Genomic DNA, 24,564 nt, shown 5'->3' with positions numbered 1-24,564 from the left:
ACAAAATGAACTTACATTTTTCATTTTATTTCATTTTTGTGCATCCTATCTCAAACACTCGAGGGGGGGGATCCGGTGCTGATGCATAGATCAGTCTCAGTTGTAGGGGGGAGGTGGATAGTCTCCACATGTCCGATGTTTACATTTACTAATTTTGCTGTTTCCTCTTCGTTTATTGCCCTCACGTCAATTGAAAACAAAGCGGATTTCTGTGGCCGGGAGCTATCAAGTGAATTAAAATAAATTCACATAATTACGGAAGGCTAACATATGTTAATAGTTTCAGACTTTATTTTATTTCCACCTTTCTGACAGTCAAGCATTAATTGCCTTGCAGAACAATGAAGTTATTTTTGTTGGTTTGCTAAGTAAATTTGGCTTTTATTAATCTTTTCTGCTGAGGCAGTCAATTTATTTGAAGCGGAGTGTTTAATTCCTCGCTATTGGCTAGTTTCAACTGTTCGCTGCATTTCAAAAATGCATATTTTCATCTTATAGCATGTATGGCATTATGCCATAATAAAGAACCAAACACGAGATAATTCAGTACTGGCACTCCAAGAAAATTTACATCCGAATCTGGACATGCAAATGTACACTTCTTGAATTACCCTCTGATGTCTTGTTTCTTTCATGACATAATGTAAGATCTTTTAATGTTTTAACATACGGGCTTCCTGTGTCATTTTAGCTGCGCAAGTGTGGTGATGCCTGGCATCTGGCGCACTCTGGCAACAATCCTGAAAAAAATCAAGGGTTCCCCCACCCCCTGTCCACATATACACCCTGTAAAAGTTTTGTCTTTGAGATGTAGTGTACAGTGCAGGTACATTGACCTGAACATTGGCATATTGCGTCACAAAGCATTAGAACTACTGTTGTAGTGATGCACTGTGGCTTAGCATTCTGGCTGCAAATATCCAACTTAGTTTTGGCCTGACACTTTGTTGTAATTCTAATAGTTTTGGCCCCCGTCTGACGTGGGTCAAAGACCTCTTCAGACCATTCACTTCATGCCATAGTTTGGCAAGATGTGATGGCTGATGCTTCATATTTCAGTTAAAATGTGGCACAGCACTCGCATCACTGCTGCACTGGGTATACAGTGCAGTGTGTCACAGTTAGATATCGCAGTATTTTCTCCCTCTTTCTCTATTCTGCCTACCTCTTCCCATCATGTTACTCACATAGTGCGGTGCTACCACATGCCTATGAACAGAACAAGCACTATTGCCACATTGCTATTCTGTCTCCCACATTCTATAATCCTCCCTTTCACTCCCCATGTCCTTACATCGGCTACAACCTCTGACCCCTTTACTCATTTAAGTTATTTATAATCTACCAATAACTTGTTGTTACCCAGTTTTATGCTCTGTGTGACAACTTTGGCACTAACATGTAATAAGTTTGCTTTGACCTTTGGAGGAGAACGATGGTGGTAGTCATGTTTTATTTTATTTGAACAGATAACTAGTTTTGGCTTTTGAATTCAGTTAATGCCGAAGGAGCCCTTTGTCAGTCTGATATAAACTGATTATCTATTTGAATAAAATAAACTGGAAGCAAGAATGAATTTTACGATTAACTTTGATCGTGTTCTTGGAGGAAATAGGACTTCAGTCTGGCACAGTAGGTTGTTGAACAACACAGCAATAATAGCAGAGTAAAGTTGCTAGCAACTGTCAGATATGATATTGTCAGCAGCAATCAAACCCAACACTGGTTGCATTAAGAATTGAGACAATTATTGGGATGTGAGAGAAGGTTGGTTAAGAAGACCAGAACCCATATTCTGAAGACGTTCGTGTAATCAAACTTCTGGGTTATTCGGTCCTCATGAAGTTTTTCACCCTGACAGCCATTGAAGGATTTGTTCAAACTTAAAATTGATAGAACCTTGTCAGCGAAACCCACTGCATTATAACTGAATTTCAGGACTATGTCTTGTGGAAGATGGACACAGATTTGGTAGAGGGGCTGATTAAAAGAATGCCTATGAAGTTGAAATCTTGTTTTATAATGCCCTTAACACTGATCTCTCCTTTCCATTTTTTTGGAATACATGTTACCTGAAAGTATATAAATTGTTTTTAAGTCCATACTTGTAAATAACAACTGGCAATGTTTGAAACCTGTTTCAATTTTTAAACCACTTATGAAGCTGTATACTATTTAAGACCTTCAAGCATAGATACGGGTTATGTGATACCTAAATGTAAACACTACACAAACAGTGTAAAAAAATGGATTTTTTCTACTCATAGAAACCAAAACTACCCACATGAAATCTCAACATGCAACCAAAATTCATGTGAAATCTCAACATGCTAAGCTTTTGCTCTACGTTCTTGATAGAGTGTAAAGAAGCTAACACTATGCTCAAAAGTGTAAAGTTGGTATCATTTTGGAAACTAACATTAAAGTAATATCCTCAGGTCACACGTATCTTGTTTTAAGTTAGTTCGAGAACCTCTCTCTTACTGTTCTGTTAGAAGTTAGGTCATAACATCATCACACAGCAAAGGCAAAGTATTGTACGTATTAGGCAGAGTTTAATGCATTTATGTATTTCAGTTATTGCATTCAGGGAACTAAAAATTTTTACAATAAAAAAATTGCAAGAAAAGAGTGATCTTCATACTGTAAATAATTTTCCTTCTTTTCTGTTTCAGATCTGACACATGAACTGAAAGCAAGGGAACGCATTGGCCCTGTTTTCGACAATGACAAGTCTGTTTTCCCGGGCTCTCCACTAGATTCCAATCGGTTAAAAGTGGAGATGCAGACACAAACCACTGCAGTTCAAGGTTCCCCACTCAAAAGTAAGCTGAACGCCTCCTTGACGCGTACTCGATCATTGGGCCGTTTCTTGAATTGCATGCGTACAAGGCCTTCCTCAGCAGTTCCTTCTGACTAGCAACTGATTATTGTTAGCTGTGAGCTATCTTGCCGTCCTCTAAGTTGTAGTGTGTTGGTCTTTCAACATGCTCGAACAGTTGTCTTTCAGTGTAACCAAATGGTAGATTCGCAGTTGCCTACCTGATTTTTATCCTTGTAAATTATGTAATAACATTTTTAAAAGCCTGAATACATGTGATATGTATTTTAAGTAACTAGGTTCTAGACTTTAGAAACTGTCTTTCTAATGTTTCACATCCTTTAATAAGATCTTGGTGGGTGGGAGAATTTGTTAATAAGAGATGATTGCTGTTGTATGAGTGATGCAACCAGAAACAGTGAAAAAAATAAAAAGCTTGAAACCTTTGAGCTTTGTAACTAATCATCATGAATATAAACTGAAGAAAGATATACACATTTGGTTTTGATGATGAAATCGCATGTTCAGTTATTATAGAACAGTGGGAACAAAATTGATGCTCAGAGTTTTCAAGCTATTTGGATTCATCATTTTCTGCATATCAGGTGAGTACTGACATATCATCCACTCAGATTTAATGGCCTTAATGGTTCCTTCCTTGCCCCTGTAAGCTTGTAATTTTTTTTTTCTCTCATCCCTGCTGCATGTTAGTAAAAAATAAACTGTAATTTAGTTTCCAAAGATTTTTTGTTTAGTATTATGGAGACATAGATAAATCAGCTGAATTTTATAGTGGTTAAGTGAAATCTGAACTGCAGTGACAATCTAATAGGTTAATTGTACTAGAGGGCTGTAAACCTTTCTCTGTGCATAGTGTAGTTCCATACAATCACTGACAGATAGTTATACTCCAGAAAATAAGTGTTCTGGACCCAAAAGAATTTGTGTCATGCTGTTCCATCTGAAACTTTGAATATAGTTACCTTTTGGATGTCTTTGTCTTTTAGTATGTTCTAGAAACAAGTAAGTGGCAATAACACATCAACTGGCAAATACCTTTTTTTCCATATCAGGTATTTTTAGTGCTGTGATTTATCGTACAGTAAAATATTGTATGTACAGTAAGATTGTTGTACAAATGTGTCTGCAATCACTGTAAATGTATTTATTTGGACACTTGTTGCATGTTTATGCATGTGTAAATAGCAGAATTTTATGGAGATTGTGATGACAATATATTATCCATAGAAATTGATATTTATGTATATGGATTTTTAATAGCATGTGATTAAAGCAGGCTCATTTGTTAGTGATTGTGAATAATTGAAGTATTAGAATGGTTAGAGCAACCAAGAGGATTGCTAATTTTCACATAAGCCATTTTTACCTGGGGTTTTAATGACCTACTGGTGTGATGTTTTTTGTGCATGATTTATGCAAAGGATAATTGCAATATTTTAAGTAGTGGACCTTCATCTTCTTCTTGTTCTTTTTCTTCTGAATCCTAGCTTCTTCTTCTCTTTTTTATATTTAAAGTTTTATGTTGTGTTCTCCACTTTAATGACCCAATGTATGTGCAGCTTCCTGTATGTGCAGCTAGGAAGCTAGACATCACTATTCATGTTCACACTTCATACAGTCATCGCCCTACTTCATTTCTCGTTCTCACAGATAGAAACATATTTGGTTTTTTATGCTTTATTAACAAATACCCTTATTGCATAAATGATTCATGGCAATATTTTATCTATTATTTTAATTACAATCTTTAATACATGAAGAGTGATTAGAGGAATGCTCATTCCACTTTTTGTATGACTTACTACAGTTTTACTTTGGATTTCATGAAGTCTTTTTGCAGAGGTACCTTGTATGAGATTAATTTTAAATTTTGTATTTCGAACCAGGCTAGTAACAAAGGATCATTTCTTAAATGTTACAATTTTCCACCAGCAGGAGGTGTGTCAGCAAATGTTATTGTGCAGTAATTTGTGTGGGTGAAGTTGCCCAACAATCCTGTGGAAAAGTTTCAGATGAAGTTTTGACCCAGTTATAAATTTCTAAATGATAAGTTTATTGTTACAATTAGTCATACAGCCTCCTTTTTACTGCAGATATCAACACATTCTTATTCCTGTACCAATAATTCATTTTTGTCTTATTCCTTTATTACCGAGTTCACACTAAATTCGCTCGCGATAAATATGATATGCAATTAGTATTCTACTGTAACTTTCAATTGACTCTTCCCTTAGAGTGCTTTATCAAATTGCTGTAAGCACTGTTTAATTATCTTGGAGAATATTTCAAGAGTTGCCCACCCTCAGACTGTCTTGCACCATTCCAATGTGTGTTATGATTAAATAACCTTCTTAACACAGTACTTACGTTATTTTTCTTATGTTGTATGCTATGTGTGCTAAGGCATGCTTTTTGATGTAGGGCACCTGTGAAACTTGCAGGTAACCAGTTTATTGTGGTACACCTTCACAGTAAGCTCATTCCTTTTTCTTGAGTCACTACCACAGAAAGAAAATCTGTCCTTAGTTACGGTATATCATTCCCATGCAGTGTATACTACCATGCTCGGTTAGTTGTTACTGTTTCAGTAAAACAATAAGTTGTTATGTTTTGATTCAATTTTATTTGTTCAGAGAACTAACTGTACTTATTGATAATGGGGCACATTGAAACCATCTGTTCAAATAGGTTTCCATATTGACCATCACATCCAAATTGTTCTCGATTAGACCCTGTAGAAGTCTCTTCACATCTGCTAACTAAATGATGCTAATTTAATCACATTTTCTGTAACAGGTGAGCTCCAGATACTCTGCCTGTCATTTTACAATTTGTTGTGGTTATATTGATTTGTTTTCTCTTATAGCTTAGTTGGATTGTTAATTTAGAAGGGTCATTTCTTCAGTTGTAAGGTAGTTTTATGATTTCAGTATTCCGTATTTCTTAAGAAGAGTTTACTTGGAGGATGGGTTGGATAGACACTGTATAACCTTAGTGGAGAATTGCATTGGAATTTGTTGTGTGTGTGTGTGTGTGTGTGTGTGTGTGTGTGTGTGTGTTTGTGTTTGTGTTTGTGTTTGTGTTTGTGTTTGTGTTTGTGTGTGTGTGTGTGTGTGTGTGTTTTCCTCCTTGTTTGTATCAGTAACAGAAAAAAAGTAGGATAACTGACCCACAGTAAAATGGATTGATGTAATGTTACATCTCTTGGCTTCCGTGTTTATTCTTCCAACTTTTGAGACATTTGATCATCCTATCACACTGATCTAATTTTTTTGATTGTTTGAGTTATTCTTTATCAGTATTATTGTCTCATCATAGAAGTAATTTAATAGTTTGTATTTCAATCACCAATGTTGGAAATAAATTGATTTCCTCATGAGGTTAATGTAGTTTTCATAATCTTCAACCAATAACCTTCACTGCTTGTCTTCTTGTACTTGTAACAAATAATGGATTCACATGGTTCCAATTTCCAACTAAGTGACGACTGACTTTGTTTTTTTCTGGCACTATTAGCAGTTGTCTTCCACGGTACGTGTTTAAAAAAGCTGTTTGAAACAGTGAATTGTGGTCTTCTGATGTCCTAGTGTAGGTGTCCATTACAAGTTACACACACACACACACACACACACACGTAGGGGGCGGGTGGGGGGGGGGGGGTGATGGTAATAAGGAAGGAAGGTAAATAACTGGAATGTGTTGCTGGAGTCGATATAGGACACTTCGTAATGGATGGAACTTATGATAGTGAAAGAAGTAGGATTCTCGCTATTCTGTCTTCTCCTTAATGGTTATTTGTATGCACAATGTATCTTTATTGTTCTCAGTTGCACAGAGATGTGCGAGATAAATACATTTCTGTGTTGAGATGCTGTAAGGCATTTGTACATGAGTGGATCCAAATTAAAACAGAAAGTCTTTCAACCACATCATCTATGAAATATCAAATTTGAAAACTAAAAAAAAAATATTTTTGCAATATCAATAGTTATGAAAAGGATAGATTGCTACTTATGAAAAGGATAGATTGCTACTCACTGTAAAGATAGCAAATTGAGTAGCAGATAAGCACAACAAACTGAACTGTTACACAGAGCTTCGAGCCAAAGCCTTCTTCAGAAAAGAAAGGGAAACACACACACACACGCCACACCACACCACCACCACCACCACCACCACCACCACCACCACCCGCTCAGGCCAGGCTGCAGCTGTTGGGCTGAAGAAAAGCAGCAATCTGGAGTAGGACAAGGATGGGGAACGGATAGTAGGGTTCTGGTCTGGGAGAGAGAAGAGTGCTGTCTGTCGGAGGTTGCAGGGACCAGAAGGCGGCAAGACAAGGCTGCCAGGTGCAGTGTCAGGAGGCTGGGGGGGGATTTCTTACTCTGTTAATAAGTGCTGAACATGTACCATGCAATTTTAACTTCAGAACCTTCTTTTTAGTGAGAAAGAATTTTACTGCTACTATGTTAATTGATTGAAAGTAGTGGAATATTTAGGCTGGAGAAAAATTGCTCTCTTGAGGATGTTACCAAATAGTTTGCGAGGATTCTGAGTTTTAGAAGAAATTTTTTGACTATTTATCCTAAAAAGTTATTGTCTTCATGTGAACAAATTTGGTATATCCTCCCATGTTTTACCATTTCTACAGTGGTATCTTTGTCATTAGTTTAATAGTAATGCAATTGACAAGAGTCTCCAGTTAACATACATCTCCTCTATTAGTCTTTAGTTTTGTGTGCTACTTTCTGGCTGCCATTGCCTTACAGTCAATATTGGTGCATGATGTTTCTGAACCAACATCAAAATAATGAAAGTACTTAGTTCATCATTTACAGATTTCCTTTCTTCCCTTCTTGTAGATTCAGCCAGCCATACAATCCCATGGGAAAAGAAATGTGTGAAACACTACCTGTTGTTAAGTGCCCCAGGGTTTCATATAAGGGTTATAGATTTAACTCTTATCTCAGAAGAGAAGCAAAACATAGAAATTGCAACTGTAAGAAATATGCTAATGGACCAGGACAGTCTTGTTTTGGGGTACACAATGAAAGCAGCACAGTAACCAAAAAAAGACATAGTACAGCCTCAACCCTTCTGTGGGATGACATTGACAAAGACAATGATAACCAAGCCCTGATACCAGAGGTCTCTGGTTTTAGTGGTCCACAGCAGTCTATCATGGGCACAAGGCAATTGAAATGGCTGCTTTCCATTAGAATCAATAGCTGGAAAGCTATTTTTTAATTTGTATTTCGAATAATAAACAGTGTTTATCTGAGATTGAAATTGTGCAGAAAGTGAGAATGTGACTTGTTGAAGAAATTCTCTCACATTAGTAGTTTGATGTATTCTTGATCAAATTTAAAATTGAGAAAGTGATTGTGGACAAATTTGTAATAGTATTGGTACTAATTGTATTCTGAGGCAGTGTGATCATGGTACTAGATGTGAATGCAGTGGAGACAGTAGTCAGAGGAGTGTCAGCTCATGTAACTTTCATTCTAATGTGTTTTTGTGCTGTTGGTTCTCCATTCAACTTGACCTTCAGTAGTTGGCATTACATGTGTAGCTTTAAGACAGTGGCATTAGTGTCAGAATATAATAGCAAATGAGAATGAAACACAAATGGTGCTAAGGGAAGCTATTACATAGTTGATTGTGGAAAACATTATTTGTTTGCACTAACTTGCAACCATGTTGCTTATTGACCCTAAATGGACTGAGATTTTACCTTTTGATGATAGTATGTACATCTCGTGGACTTTGCATGGAAAGTCAGTTAAGTTTGGAGGAGGCCTTTGTCTTGCAGTTGATGTGAATTGGATTCTGATGATGATAGACAATAAAAAAATATGAGTTACCGTTGAAGTAGCGGCTGTACAATTTTGTTTGAGTACTTTTCTTTTACATGGGAAAGCCAGATAATCAGTACAGTTCATCAGTTCATAGAATTTGAGAATTTGTCAGTATTTACCATTGATTAGCCAGCGAAGTCGAATTTGTCTGTAGGTGGAATCATTGCGTAGTTATATTAGCAGATATTTGGGATTTTTTTTGTTTAAGTGAAAACAAAAATTTTCATTACCGTAAAACAGAAAGTCATACTAATTATAGTGTTTATAATAGAGGGAAACAGTCCACATGGGAAAAATATATCTAAAAACAAAGATGATGTGACTTACCAAACGAAAGTGCTGGCAGGTTGATAGACACACAAACATACACACAAAATTCAAGCTGTTGTAACCAACGGTTGCTGCATCAGGAAAGGGGGAAGGAGAGGGAAAGACGAAAGGATGTGGGTTTTAAGGGAGAGGGTAAGGAGTCGTTCCAATCCCGGGAGCGGAAAGACTTACCTTAGGGGGAAAAAAGGACAGGTATACACTCGCTCGCGCGCGCGCGCGCACACATCCATCCGCACATACACAGACACAAGCAGACATTTGTAAAGGCGAAGAGTTTGGGCAGAGATGTCAGTCGAGGCGGAAGTACAGAGGCAATTATAGTGTTTGCCGTACTTACAAAGGGGAAGCAGATTTTCTTGGTAAACTATCAAACTATTGTGTGTGCCTTACAGATTAACAATTGGCTAATATTCTAAATGTTAAAAATTTGCTTACACTTCACATTTTTGCAGTGATCTGAAAAAGTTTAAAGTGATTCGGTTAAAAGTGACTGTAACCTCATAATAAGGAATCTTAATGCCTGCATTAAGTAATACTTCTTCCCTCAAGAAATGTCTGCTGACATTTAATAATTCTAAAAAAAAAGGTTCTATCACTTACTTTCATAAAGAAGTAAATGCAAAACCTGTATTTGTTGTTGATTCCCATTGGTTGTCTGAATAGAATGTTGCAGTGGACGATGATGTGCTGTCATTTTTGTTCTCTTGCCATGGCTCAGAATCTTGTTAATTGTAGTTAAGTTATATATATTACTAAATCACTTACAGAATTAGTATTTGAAAATATATATGCATATTTTTCATCATTCTCTCACAAGGGGAAGGCCTCAGACACGGCCAACCAATTCGGCTCAGATTTGGCAGGTCGCTTGTGTACAAACTAAAACGAAGGAATCTAAGATATTTTGGGTCAACACCCCCGCGTTTTTGAGAAAATCACCCCTAAAGGTTATGACGACCGATCGACTCAAAATTGGTGGGATCGATAGATAATTGTAAACAGAGCATTTTTCATCATCAGGTATGGGGTCCGAAAACGCATACTTTTCCAGAAATCGAGGTAAGAAACTTTTACAACTGCCGCTTCTGTACCCACATGGTCAACGCTCTTCGCCGACAGCACCGATAGCGCAACGGCGAAGGTAACTGGCTGCGAATCTCGAAGGAACGTAGTGGATGTTATTCTTTTGGTTTTTTTTTCTCAGTTGATAGGGCTAGGAGGGTTAATAAGGTAAGTAAATCAACAAGGATAATAAGGTAGGCAAATAAAATGTTACTCCAGGTCACTTTACAGTGGCTCTTCCAGTCACTGTTACATGTCCTCACTTTTCTTCGAACAACTAGATGGATGGTACTTGTCATATGAACATTCGAGACAAATATACACACGGCACCAAGAGCATCTGATGAATGCAATCTTTCAACAGCTACACTGTTCCTTCCCTATGATATGACGAAAAGGCAGCCAGGACAAAATAACTCTCCTCGCTGTAAACAAGCGTCGCACGGTTGACTATCTGTGATCCCTCATGAGGAAGTCGCAGCACTTTTACTCGGAGCTGTTTTCATGTGACAATGGTTAAAAGTTTAATAGTTTATTAACTCACGGCGTTTGGGAAATTAGTTTGCCTACCTTATTATTATCTTTCCTTATTGATTTACTTAACTTATTAACCCTCCTATCCCTATCAATTGAGATATGGAAAAATACAAACGAAAAGAATAACATCTGCCAGTTTTCTTCGAGATTCGAACCCGGGTTTACCGATTACGAGCCAGTTACCTTGGCCGTTGCGCTATCTGTGCTGTCGGCGACAGGCGTTGACCATGTGGGTACAGATGCGACAGTTGTAAAAGTTTCTTACCTCGATTTCTGGAAAAGTATGCGTTTTCGGACCCCATACCTCATGATGAAAAATGCTCTATTTACAATTATCTATCGATCCCACCAATTTTGAGTCGATCGCTCGCCGTAACCTTTAGGGGTGATTTTCTAAAAAACGTGGGGGTGTTGACCCAAAATATCTTAGATTCCTTCGTTTTAGGCTGTACACAAGCGACCTGCCAAATCTGAGCCGAATCGGTTGGCCTTGTCTGAGGCCTACCCCTTGTCAGTAGTCATTTGTAGATATGTGTTTTCGGCTTCAGTTGGGTATTTAACTGGTATTTTCATAAGAAGAATGCATTTATCATTACTTCTGCCCTTGTATAGAAGCATATTTTTCTGATTAATATTCTTTAATCTGTATATGTAAACACATTCAATATGATTATGCTGTTTGAGTAGTTACATGATAAAGTGGTTATGCCTCAGTGGTATTTCCTATAATTTTTGTTATAACATGAACTTTTTTCAGTCAGTGTTTCGGCAGGACTATAGCTATCTTTGTCAGTAGTTACTGTTTTTGTAAACGTAATGAATTCTCGTTAGTATTTTGTCTTGTTGAATCGTTAAAGTGACCACCTCATTAATGTTATATTTAAAGCAGTTCATTGAGGGTACAGAATTTCCAAAAAAATGTAGAATATAATGCTAGTTTCATGTATAAAGATGTGTTGTAAATTAATTATATCTTTTACTACAATGAATAAATCATACTCTATTCACTCTGGCTTGTACTTAAAATATTTTGCTTTGTCATTGGGACATTCTGCAGCCCACCACAAAATTTTATTTGAATTTCCTTGAACAGAATGTGGCTATATGAACAGTAATTTGTACCTGACATGTTGTTTCTTAATACTTTTGAGAACTGTCCAGAGCAGCGTGACTGCCAAAGTCCTTTAATTTACTTGGAACCAAAGATGACATTTGCAACAAGACAGGTATTAACTAGATAGAAACTAATAGACCTTAATATCTTTTAGCATAGACTTTTGACTATAAATTTTTGTCTGATTAGTATGAGATGGTGACATTATTGGTGATTCAAATACCCAAATGAAGGCAAAGAAAGTATTTCAGCAATTAATTCTGCATCATGGTGTATAGAATATAATCTTTAAGGCATACTTAACCTGGGAAAAAGTTCAGTATTTCAGTTACTCTCAAGAATTATGTAGCAGCTTGTACCATGATCTACTATCACAGGGTCAGAATATGTGAAAAAGAAAAAAAAAAAAAAGGATCTTGCGTGATATATAGGTTCTGGCACATCTTTGCTACTGCAAAATATATAAAACTTCAATTTTTGTTTTGTATAATAAACTGCAAAAAAAGTTTTTCCTAAAATGACACACTACAAAAACAGATCCCATGTACGAAATAGTATAATTATGCCTTTCCTTTCCTATTAACCTTCACCGACACACTTTTCAGATATTTTACTTTCTTCTTCTTTCAAGTGGGCCAGCTAAGGACTAAGATATTCAACTTTTCAGCCCGGAGAGAGTAATCCCGCATTCTCTGGCTATGTTTCTCCTTTCCCTCCCTTGTCCAAAATGAGCCGGTCTTTTTTCGGGGTAATCTGTCCTGAAACATCTTTTCTTTTAGTATCCTTCTGAAAAGTGCTCAGTTTCTAATGCCACTTTCAGTTATGTTCAGTCCCTGGGTGTCTGTCTTTACTTCTATCAGCCATGGTGTCACGGTCTTCCTGCTCTTCCAGTATTTGAGAAGTTGGTTGGCCAGTCTTGTTTGGTCCATCCTTGTTGTACTTTATTATTATTATTATTATTATTATTCACTTGTTTCCTTACCATCACAATGGAACTACCCAGCTGCCCATTTCTTTTCTCACATTTAGCTTGACTGAACAAAATTACAGACTAATTTGCTGCCTCTGTAGAAGAAATGATCCGTTTTTTAAGTTCTCTTTTTGATTGCACTCAAATATGTCATCAGCTGACAGTAGAGTCCACACAGGATAAGGTGGCAAATGCGCAGTGACCAATTTTTTTTCCAAAGTATTGGGCAAGTTACAATGTGCCCACCATTTTGTTAATGGTAATAGTTATTATGATATTTATATGGAAGTAAGACACTGTGCAAAATTCGAAAAATTTCGCAATGAAAAATGGGGTCACTATGATTTTGCATTTGGTGGTACATGATGTGTTTGAGTATATTAAATTTAGCTAACATATTGAATTTTTCTTTAGACTTGGGTGCAGATCTCTATCTACCACCAATCTTGAGAAAATTGATGTAATGTAGCATACTCATTTATGATCACACCGCTTAAGCAATAAAGCCAGAGTGGAATGTCCACAACATTCCTCATATTTCATAAACAGTTTGAAATATTGAAATGAGGTTTTGGCAAATGATAGCATGCAGAGAGGAGAGTATTTTGCGATATGGTTACTATATGAAACTTCATTTTGTCTGTTGTTAATCCACAAACTACAGACTTTTTCAATTAAAGAATATAATTTTTAATGATCATCGATAGCTGGTGAAGCGAGAAATGCTATGGTTTTTGGAATAACATAAGTGAATACATTACATGTTTATTTTGTACCAAGGGTGTGCTTTTTCGTAAGATATTAACCTTACTCTTCCTCAGTTATTCACTTAATAAGCCACTGTTTCAGAATTCTCATGCAATTACATCTGCATAACATGTTAGTGAGGTGAAACACGGTAAACTCCACTGTGTTTTGGTAACAGACACTAATTTTGATGGCAAAAAGAGAGATGTGTCGGTTTTACTCAAAATTTGCCACTCATGACACCTTTCTGAAAGTTGCAGATGATTAACAAGTCAGGCAAAAATAAATCACTGGATTTTCGCCAGAACTATTTTTAGATACTGACCAAACAATGGAAAATCTAGGATGGATTGTAACAGTATTATGAAAGGAAACTTGCCACTCACCATATAGCAGAGATGCTGAGTTGCAGATAGGCACAACAAAAAGACTGTCACAAATAAGCGTTTGGCCAACAAGGCCTTTGTCAAAAATAGATATCTCTCTCTCTCTCTCTCTCTCTCTCTCTCTCTCTCTCTCTCACACACACACACACACACACACACACACACACACACACACACACACACACCCCTCTCACACCTGATTCAGATACTATCCAAAGCAGAGATGACAGATCTTTTTGAATGGTCACCATGCAAGTGAGGGTGTGGAGGGACTCCATTTAATATTTACAAAAAATGTGAACGTAGGCTTCAGTTTAGAATGGCACTGCCCACCAGTGCTCTGCATTTCCCCTGCTGCACTACCGCCGCACTCCCCATGTGCGGCATCTACTAGCCACGTTACTCTGCACGGATTCTACTTACGTGTTGTTATCAGTTAACCCATGATTTAATTTTTGTAGCTCATTTGTTATTGCAATGAAGAGGAGGGAGTGCTCCACTTTATTTTCTGCTTACTTCTACATTAAATGCCGTAGTCGTCATAAAAGATGTTATGAAACATAAACTGATGTGATAAAATGTCTTTAGTCTGCTTACCATATTGTCAGTTAGTCCAGCAGCGACAATACAGCCAAAACCTTACTTCTGACCACAGAATAAAATTTTGTGTGAAATCAAGACTATCCAAAGACCCTTTACCATGTCCCTAATATTTCTCTGCAAGCTGAAAAAAATCTAAAGGTCTTTTTACTTCAGATTTGTTAAAGCTTTCATGACCACTTATTAACAAATTACTTGTTGGCTTCTGTTTTGGGTTCGGTGGCCATCACCAGCAGTGAAGGGTGAAATTTTTAAATGCCAGCCACTCGTGTTGGCGAAATGCAGAAAAGTTATCAAACAAATATTGGCCGAAGAACTGAGACTGAAGCCAACAGGCATATTTTTTTATTTTTTAAATTTTTTATTTATTTATTTTTTATTTTATTTTTTTATCTACCTCTTTATAGTTTGATATCCGCTTGTATGAGGCTAAGAGAGTTAAACCACGTGTTCCTGCAATACTTTTAGAAGCTTAAATCACGGTACCTTGTTTCCAATGTGCTGTTTGGTGTCACATACATATTTGTGAACAATCTAGGAATCCTTTTTTTCTCAATAACTCCCTTTGATTTGATCAGTTGACCAATTATCTCTTTGATACTTGTTGATTTTCCTAATTATATACATACTTCCGACTCATACTACACTCCTCTGTGAGTCCATCGCTCACCCTGTTGCTCTTTACAGGTTGTTTGTTGTATACAGCAATGTGGGTAAAAAAAAGTTCTTATTTTTCTCTCTTCCATATGCCTGATGCTTCTTTTGTGAGGTGTAAAATTTCCATTGAGGTAACTCACTTTTCCCTTCAGTGGAAAACTATTCATTTTGTCACTAAGTGAAATTTTGCTCAAAGGTCTTTCATTAAGAGTGATACTTATTAAAATTTGAGAAAAAAAAGAGAGAAAAACACCCACTCAGTGTGTCGAAGTCAATTGTGTTTTATTTTGTAGCTTAGTCATTGCAGTTATGTTCTGAACACAATTTGTTCAAATGTCCGCCACAGCTTTGAACACACTGACACGCACAGTGGCTCCAGTTGATAATCACTCTGTCCACCATTAGCGGCTCTTCCTCCATACTGGCTGCTACTGCTGCAATAGTGTCCTCAGGAAAGGTCCTCACTTCATGCTTTATATCGCCTTCCTGGCGACTTCTGGTCGTGTTAAGTAAAATCCCACTCAAATTTGGCCACATTGTGACGTGTAGCCTGAATAGAGAAACAGTGACGGTGATACAGTTCTCTGCTAAACAATTGCTGAGCAACCACAAGTGAGCTGCAACTTCGGCAAATTTTTTTAATGATTTCTAAACATTCAGCATGAGTCACTGTATGGTGAAACGGCATATCGTGCTAGGTATTTTTACACTTGGGAGTACACAGAAATATATTATAAACAGGAACTGCAATTTAAAAAGGTATCTCTCTTAATCAAAGGCCCTTTATATCAGGAAAAACATAATTACAACTGATGATCCAGGGTAAGTTATTATTTCTAAGAATGAAATAAATGCTACAGTTGAATTGACAGAATCAGAACATAAACTTTAATTGGTAGTTTACCAGTTCCAAAATATATTAGGAATATGTGAGTTGTAGATAGAGCCATTGGGAATAGTTTCTTGTTTAAGGTGAATACTCACTGTAAAATGAAAGATCAGTATGCGTATGATAATATTTTGTCAGGTCCATTTATGATTAGATATAATTAAGAGGCTAATGAGTGGAAAGTGACGTTAGTCAGCATATTTGCTTATTGTGTGGCATAATGTTGGCACAGTGTAATAATAGATTATAATGTTTTTAGTGATGATGATGATGAAAATAGCTTATGATTTAGCAGCATTCGCTATTGTTACGAGAGAGAAAAAATTAAGTTTTTATATTCTATATAGCTATTCGTAAACTGTACAGTTAATGTGTATAGAAAATTATGATTATTGTATATCAGTGTAATATTACAGATGGAAATGTATGTTGTTTCTTTGTTTGGATCAGCATGTTTTCCTCTCATTGTTTTGTTCATAACGTTAGTGCTAGACCGTTGTACAGAAATTTCATGAAATCCTGTAATATGCCTTTTTAATCATGTAACTTATGTGCTTGTACATGGTGCTTTCTGTTGACAAATACAGAATTCTTCCTTTCAACTTGTTTTCTTTCTTTCTTTCTGGGTGTTTCCCTGTAGTGGTAGTGTTAATTATGGTTGAACTGTGCTTCTCCTAGATTGCATGATTTCTAAATATGAAATTACATAAAGATCATATTTTTTGTGGACAGAATAACATTAATTTGATATAACTCCTAGCTGGAAATGAAGCATGTTTTGTGTGTGGGCATTACAGGTATAAAAGTGACAAAGTTCCAGGTTATTATTTAAAACATAAACTTGCTAATGGCCATTTCTGCATAAAGCTTGAGCCAATTTTTTTTATGCTTAGCTCCAAGTTCCTCTTCTAAGCTTTTTATTTTAGTTTTCTCTCAGTCTATTATTTTCTATATATTTAAAAGTCACATTACGTGACATTTCAAAGAACACAGCATCCACAAAGACAGTGTTGATGTAGAGAAAGAAGGTGGTAATTTGATTGTATATCACATCAAATGGCACACCGTTATACACGAATGAATACCATTCTGAAAATGTGAATTGGCTTTAGATTAAAGAAAAGTAGAAAACTGAAAAAACCCTGATATTAACTGAGTGTAATAATTGAAATTGTAATAATAAGAAATGAAATTGGAAGAAAATGTTAAAAGGATTAGGCAATTGTCACCATATATGTTGGCAGACAGGAGTAGTTAGTGTGAAGAATTTTAACGGAAGTCATACTGTCTGTCATGTGTATATGTTGCCGGTAGGAAGGGGAAGGTAAACAGACAAAGGATTTAAAGTATGTGGATAGCCTCATTTTATTGTGCATATGGAATTCCGAGAACATTATCAGTGACTAAGTATTAAACAGCCACGGTTGCTATTCATCTTTATGTTGAGAATATGATGGAGAAGAAGATTATAGAAGGGAGCGTAAATCGAACCATACACGGGGGAAACTGGGACAGCAGGAAACAGGAAAAAATAAGTGGCCAAAAAGAAGGTAAGAGGAGGATCAAAGAAGTATCAAATACATGAATAATAAATAAATAGAGATAATTATGAATGTTTGGAAATGAGGTTGTGGAATTACGGTTAATTGTGGACAGTGGTTCACATGGAACCATCAAATTTGTGGATATCGATTTTTGAGGATTAGTTTGTTCAGCAGAGGGTCTGGGCCATAGTATCCAACACATTGATGGAGATCAAGCTGAACCAGCAAATTGTTGAAAACAGGGAAAGTGCAAGATCAATCTTGTGCTGCCATTTTGTCAAAGGTAATGTGAAAAAAACAGCAACATGCAACCACCAGAAGCTGCTGTAGTGCATATTTATTTGTTGACAGCCAGTTTTGGACAAGCGCTCATCTTCAGGTCATGGGCGTATTAATGGAAATGTATATGAAATAGTACTTGTCAGAATAATTACAGTGGACTGTTGTGTACAGCAGATATGTTTACCATTACTTCAGTTTAAAGGAAGTTTCCTGGCCATCAAGTACATAATTATCATCAGTTGCAGCGTCTAAACGAAATAGTTAAAATACTGTATGTAAAGATATTAAAAACATAATATATGTATGTATATACATCATAGATACACACACAAACCTAAGGACCTTTCACTTACAAATGTTTTCATTTTCTTATACATTTTACTATTAAATTTTTAATTTGTGTGGCCATATTGCCAGTAGCTGTTTCACAAGTAGTGAACAATGGACTCCAGACTGGAATATAAACAGTGTAATGAAAAGATAGCTTACTAATTACCATGGAGATGACACGTGGTAGTTGCAGACAGACAAATTAAAAATGTAAATGTCTTTTAATCATGTGTGTCTGTAACGTCACTTAATCTTTATGGTAAGTAGCACTCTATCTTTTCCTTACATTGTTTACAATTATTGAAGGCATTTTAAATACGTCTTTGCATATACAAGAAAATGTGTACTTTTGTCACCAAACAAATTTAGTTTTATTGAAACAAAATATTGTCAGTGGTTTGTAATGAAAGACATTTACAACTTGGCATGCTTTCTACTTCTAAAAACAGTTCATTGCAAAAGATGTTACTTTACTTACTTTATTTTATGTCCAGTTTTCACTCATATCAGGAAACGTAATCTGCTTGCACAGTTTTGAGTTATTCCTTCATTTGGCTCTGTTGATTCTGGCCTAATTCCACATTGCTTTATTATTCCTTGGTGTGAAACACAACATGGTGTAGGATCACCATTGTTTGTTTGCATGGCTAAATATGTCATGTGTGTTTTGTGTATTGTTACCAACAAATGACAAATCGCAGTGGAAGAAAATATTTTTAGCTTAAAGGAAAAATTAGCAGTTAAGGTGGTAACACTACGCACAGGATATAGGCAAAATAATGTGGTCATCTTTACTTACTTGGGAATGGTTTATGAATAAGGTGTTGGACCCCTATTTGCCCTTAATACAGCTGCGATTCTTCTTGGAATAATGGCATATAATCATTTTATAGTCTCCAGTGGAAAGTTATGCCATTCTTCAATGAGAACCTCTTGTAAGTCCTGTAATGACGAGGATGTGGAAATCTGCTGTGGAGTCTGTACTCCAGTACCACCCACAAGGGTTCGAAAATGTTAAAGTCCGGGGACTGTGTTGGCCAGGAAAGATGCTACAGTTCAGTTGCATGCTCCTCATACCATGATTGTACTGTCTTGGCCTTGTGACCAGGAGTATTATCATCCTGAAATGTAGCATCATTGTTGGGAACAACATTTTAATCATGGGGTGCAGCTGATCACCTAAAATGTTCACATAATTGTTGGCTGTAACACGCCCTTTCAGGGTAATGATGGAACCAGCAGAATACATGGTCTGGCTGCCCATGCCATCACACTTCTGCCTCCATGCTTAACCATTGGAATCAAGCAATCATGACTGTAGGCTTCTTTTGGTGTTCTCCAGACCTAAACCCAGTCCGATGTTGGAAATAATGAAAACAATGACTTGTTTCCATTGATCAGCCGTCCAGGATTTATACTCCCGACACCATTTTTTTACACGTCTTTGTGTTGGTTGTCATCGCTAATGGTAAAGCGGCTCGACCATGAATACTCGCTTTATGGAGTTCTTGGCGGACAGTATCAATAGGTACGGGATCTCGAAGATGGCTATTAAGCTCTACAGTCACTTTAGCTGCCTTAGTTTTGTGTTGTTTTGACACAATTCGTGTTAGTGTAAGATGATCTCTGTCATTTAATTTTGGTTTGTGTCCACTATTACTTTCGTACAATGATGTCTTTCCATGTTTTGTGTAGGTTGTCATGACTGTCGAAATAGTTGCTTTTGAAACAGTCAGTAAGTTGGCTATCTAGGTTACTGATGCTCCAGCTAATCAGGCCCCCACAGTCTGCCCTCTTTCTAACTCTGTTAGGACTTTCATTGCATGTTGACCGCCTCTGAATGCAAATACAAAGTGTGCACTACTCGTACACCACCTGCAATGATACCTAGTCCATACTGAACACGCGCAGTCCAGTGCAATACGTGCCATACCTGTGTTGGTGACCGTCAGACGCAACCATCCCATTACTACCACTGTTCATATTGTTTTGCCTATCCCTTGTATTTAATCAGAAAGATGAAAACAAACCGTATTGATGCTGTTTTGTGTTGTGTTTCACTTCAGGAAATGCATATTTCCACAAAGCAGCATCGGATTAGGCTGGAATCAACAGTGCTAAATGAAATATTTCAAAAAGTGCAAGCAAACAGCATTTCCTGATGTGAGTGAGAATGTGACATTAAACAGCATAAGCAGAATCAACATCTTTTGCTACGAACTGTTTCTCATCCTAAAAAGCAAGCCAAATTGCAAATATACTGACTAGTTAGGGTAATCAATTGTAGCTTCATAAGATTGACTAATATAACAATGAAAACAATCAATTTTTGACAATATAACATAATTGGATAGATAAAAAATCTACTCGTCAAGTGGTGGCAGAACACACACACACAAAAACAGGTTATAGTTATGCAAGCTTTCAGAGCCAGTGGCTCCTCCTCCTGGCAGAAGGATTGAAGGAGAAGGAAGAGAGGTTAAGGAAAAGGACTGGAGAGGTGTAGGAAAAGGGGTAGATTTTGGGAAAGTCGCCATAACCACGGGTCAGGGTACACTTAATGAACAGGATGAGAAAGAAAGACTATCCAGTTACATTGTAGCTTCATTGCACATACATAATTTACAATATCTGTGTCTGTCATTGGGGACAACCAATAAAATTAGTAAAACAGAGAAAGTCCCATGGACCATCAAGCCTTAAAATGTACATTCTAAAAACTAGGCTGGACTGAATCATGTGGTACCAAAGAGAATATAAAATTGTATGCAATTTTATTTACATAATGAAAAAATACCAAGATTATATAAGATTATACAGCAAAGTTCAAAACATTTCAATATTGTATGAGGGGGCATTCAATAAATAATCAAACAGATGTTTTTCTATAAGCAGGTTGGTTTTATTCAGAATTCCAGTACACCATTTTATTTCCCACGCTTTTGGCCATAAAACCTATTTTTGAATATGTTCAAACTTTCAGTACAACGGCCTTGTGCCACATTACTGGGACAGCCTGTATACTGCCATAGTGCCAATCTACTGGTCGACGCTGGAGCCAATGTCTTGCTGCATCAATAACCTACTCGTCATCCACGTACTACTTCCCATGGAGTGCATCCTTCATTGGGCCAAACAGATGCAAGTTGGGAGGTGTTAGATGTGGTCTTTATGGTGGATGAGAAAGAACAGTCCAATGAAGATTTTTGAACACTGGCAACAGAGGTGTCTGGTTGTGTAGCAAGGTGTTTGATTGTGATCCATTGATCACGGATCACCTCAAGTGAGTGTGTCCGCATGTTGCAACATTGGAGGAGTCACAGCTGTATGTGGCCATCCGGCACCCCAGGTATCGAACAGGTTTGCATTACCTTATTGTGTTGATGGCAGATGCCTTGCCAGCAACTCATTCCACTTTTGTTCTGCTGCCAGGTCTCTGTAGACATTCTGCAAGCACCTATGAATACCTCTGATGCTCTGGTTTTCTGCCAAAAGAACTCAGAGAGAGCTGTCTAAATGGAATGCACATCTATTACAGATGCCATTTGGAAGGCTATATGTTGCGCTACCACCTATTGGAACTTCATCGATCTATAGGGGATGAGACAGAGGTATTCCATAATTTTGCATAGCAAATTCTGCATTTTTCAACTGAAGTTGGCAGTGAAGAATTGTGTCACATTTCTTATTGAACATGCCAAATACTAAGTCCTCAACCAGACTTATGCAACAGCTCTCTCTCTCTCTCTCTCTCTCTCTCTCTCTCTCTCTCTCTCTCATGGCCACCATTGCCTCTGGGCACCTAAGCTCCAACTGCAATTGCATCTCAGGTGAGCAGTGATCTTCCCTGAGTTGAGCAGTGGGCAGGGTAGTGGGTGAGGAGGGGGTTTTACAGATGATGCCGATAATAGGACTGGAGGAAGTGGTAGTGAGAGGATGTATGGGACAGATCTTGCACTTAAGTTTATTGCTAGGATATGAGCCATGGTGGGGGGGGGGGGGGGGGAGGGGGGGGGGTAGATGTTGTTTGCAGGAATGGACGGGGATATTGAATAGGTTCGGTGCATGGTGACATACCATTGTGGCAAGGGAAGAGAGGATAGTTGTAATTTCAGGGCATGACAAGAGGTAGATGGTATTCTGTAGGAGAATGTGATTCGGTTGCCGTAGCACTGGGTTGCTTTGCCCCCACCCTCCCTCTGGCCTTGACCTTCTGTAGTCTGTCAGTCTGTCCTTCACCTGGCTACCCACACTTCCCTACTTACTTCCCATTTCAGCCCCCCCCCCACCACCCATTTCAGCCCCCCCCCACCTCCCCCCACAGACACACACAGCTACCTTCTATCACAGCAGTACACACATGTGTAGTACTTTCCCTTCTCTATTTCCTCCTGTCCCATTTACCCCTATCCCCAGCACAGCCTCCCGATGCTGCATCTAGTAACACACTATCCTGTCCCTACCACATCCCCGCAAAATCTTGCGTGCTGCACTATCATCATCTCTAACCCCTACCATGCTGTTCCTCCACCTCTTCACCCTACGACTCCTCTGTACCCCCACTGCACACCCCAGTAAAGATCATTGCACACCTCAGACTGTTGCATTTGGGTCTTAGCCATCCAGAGACAAAAGTGCATGTGTGTGTGTGTATGTGTGTGCGCACGCTCTATTACCGTAACTTGTAAGCAATATCACTGCACTCATATGAGAACACACACCTGCTGATTCAATTGTCAGTTTATGAGACAACTTTGGTGAGACAATGCAGTGGACTGTCAATTTGTTTACTTTAATGACAGTAGGAAAATGGACCACATAAGTGAAAGGTACACATGTTAGGTTGTGTTTATCTATATATATCATTTAGAAGCTGCTACTGATAATAACTATGTATGGTACTTGACTTCCTTTAACCTGATGTAGTGGTATATTTATCTGCTAAGTATAATAGTTCATTGTGAATTATTTTGCCATGCCTTGTTTCTTACACATTTTTGTTAATATGTAGATAACTTAAAAATGGTTGCTTCACTGATACCACTAGTAAATAAGTAAATAAATATGCTTTATAGCAGCTTTGATGGTTTCGGGATGGCCATTTTTTAACCACTTTGAAGCAGCACAAAAATGTTGATAGGAATTATTTTAGAAGTAGAGTTATGCATAACACTGCCATGTCATGTGGCTTTCAGTGGAACTGGCACACAGCTTACTGTTAAGGCATAACATGTTTCCCAGGCTCCAGACCTTCCTTTCTCACTTTCCTCCATCTGTCTAGTTGCTTCTGGACCTCTCAGACCCTTTAACTTTTTAATTCTCATTTCATCATCATTTTTTGCTTTCCAGCTTTTGTCACTCTCCTTCATAAGCTGTCTCTTCCCACTTTCTTACCTATCCTAGTTCCACAGAAAAATTACTTACTTTGGCTGTTCAGCAAGGTGGTGTTCCTGCCTCTTTGCTAAAGGTGAGTGGTGGACAGTCCTCATAGTCTGTTTTGCATCAGAGTACCTTTCATTATTAAGTAATGAATTAAAAAATTGGACAGGTATCTCTGGCAATTAAAGAATTAGCAATGATAAATAATTGTACTGTGACTGTTCCACCACTTAGTAATCATGAAAATTTACCCTTTTGAATAAAATAATCCTTGGACAGCAGAAGGAACAGAATTTTTGATGCAGTAATTAAATTATTGCATGTTGGTTGGTATAGTAGCAGCTGAAGAAACTAAAATCTTACCATTTCTTTTGCTCTAAATAAACTGCTAGCAACTGAAAATGAATAGGGGAGGCCAGCTTTCACTGATAGTATTAATCATACTCATGGTTGTGATTTGAGGAAGCTTAGGCAAAAAGAATCAGTGTGTTTTTGAACTGAAATTAGTATTGTGTGATAGATTACTTTGATCTCAATAATGTACAGAAATTAGAAAGAATAAATGAGATGAAAGATAGACAGATAGTTTGTCGAATGAGTCGGCCTGCCTGTTAGTTTACCAAAAGGAGGCAGGTATCAGCTTGGAGCTAGCTGACAAATCAAAGCACTACTCTTGCACATTGCACAGGAATAACTGGAACATATTCAATTTAAGATTGAACCAGAGTTATATTTTCTTTTATATTTAGTGGAGGAAACAAACGAAGAACAGGCTAATATGAATCTATCGGTGTTCTTCTCCCCCCCCCCCCTCCCCCCCCCAACCCCCCCACCCCCTTGCGGGAGTTGGCTTATAAGCATTCAGTGTTTCAGTTAATGTAAGTTAATGAAAAATTACTCCAGTTGCTGTTGAGAAATTTTGAGTCCACTACTGGTTTTGACCTTTATATTACACCATTTTCAAGTGGTTCTGAAAAATTATGCCATAGAGAAGCAACATCTACACTGTAGTGTTATAATTGAAGGCTATTGCAAAA

General features: G+C 37.5%; 1 protein-coding gene across 4 annotated transcripts in view; it reads left to right on the top strand.

Annotated features, from left to right (window-relative positions):
* LOC124589120 (nuclear distribution protein nudE-like 1-A) overlaps nucleotides 1-24,564 on the top strand; it is a 160,842-nt gene that overhangs the window by 98,493 nt on the left and 37,785 nt on the right. For all 4 annotated transcript variants that reach the window (XR_006976000.1, XM_047131530.1, XM_047131532.1 and 1 more), the window contains exon 6: nucleotides 2,676-2,825. Coding sequence is in view for 3 of the 4 variants with exons in the window: in XM_047131530.1 (XP_046987486.1) it covers nucleotides 2,676-2,825 (150 nt within the window). In the remaining variant the exon portion in view is untranslated. The remainder of the gene's footprint in view (nucleotides 1-2,675; nucleotides 2,826-24,564) is intronic.

The sequence above is a fragment of the Schistocerca americana genome, chromosome 2 (genome assembly GCF_021461395.2).
Source record: "Schistocerca americana isolate TAMUIC-IGC-003095 chromosome 2, iqSchAmer2.1, whole genome shotgun sequence".
Taxonomy (NCBI): Eukaryota; Metazoa; Arthropoda; class Insecta; order Orthoptera; family Acrididae; genus Schistocerca; species Schistocerca americana.
The sequence above is the reverse complement of the archived record's forward strand: the minus strand, read 5'-3'. Positions and strand labels throughout refer to the sequence as shown.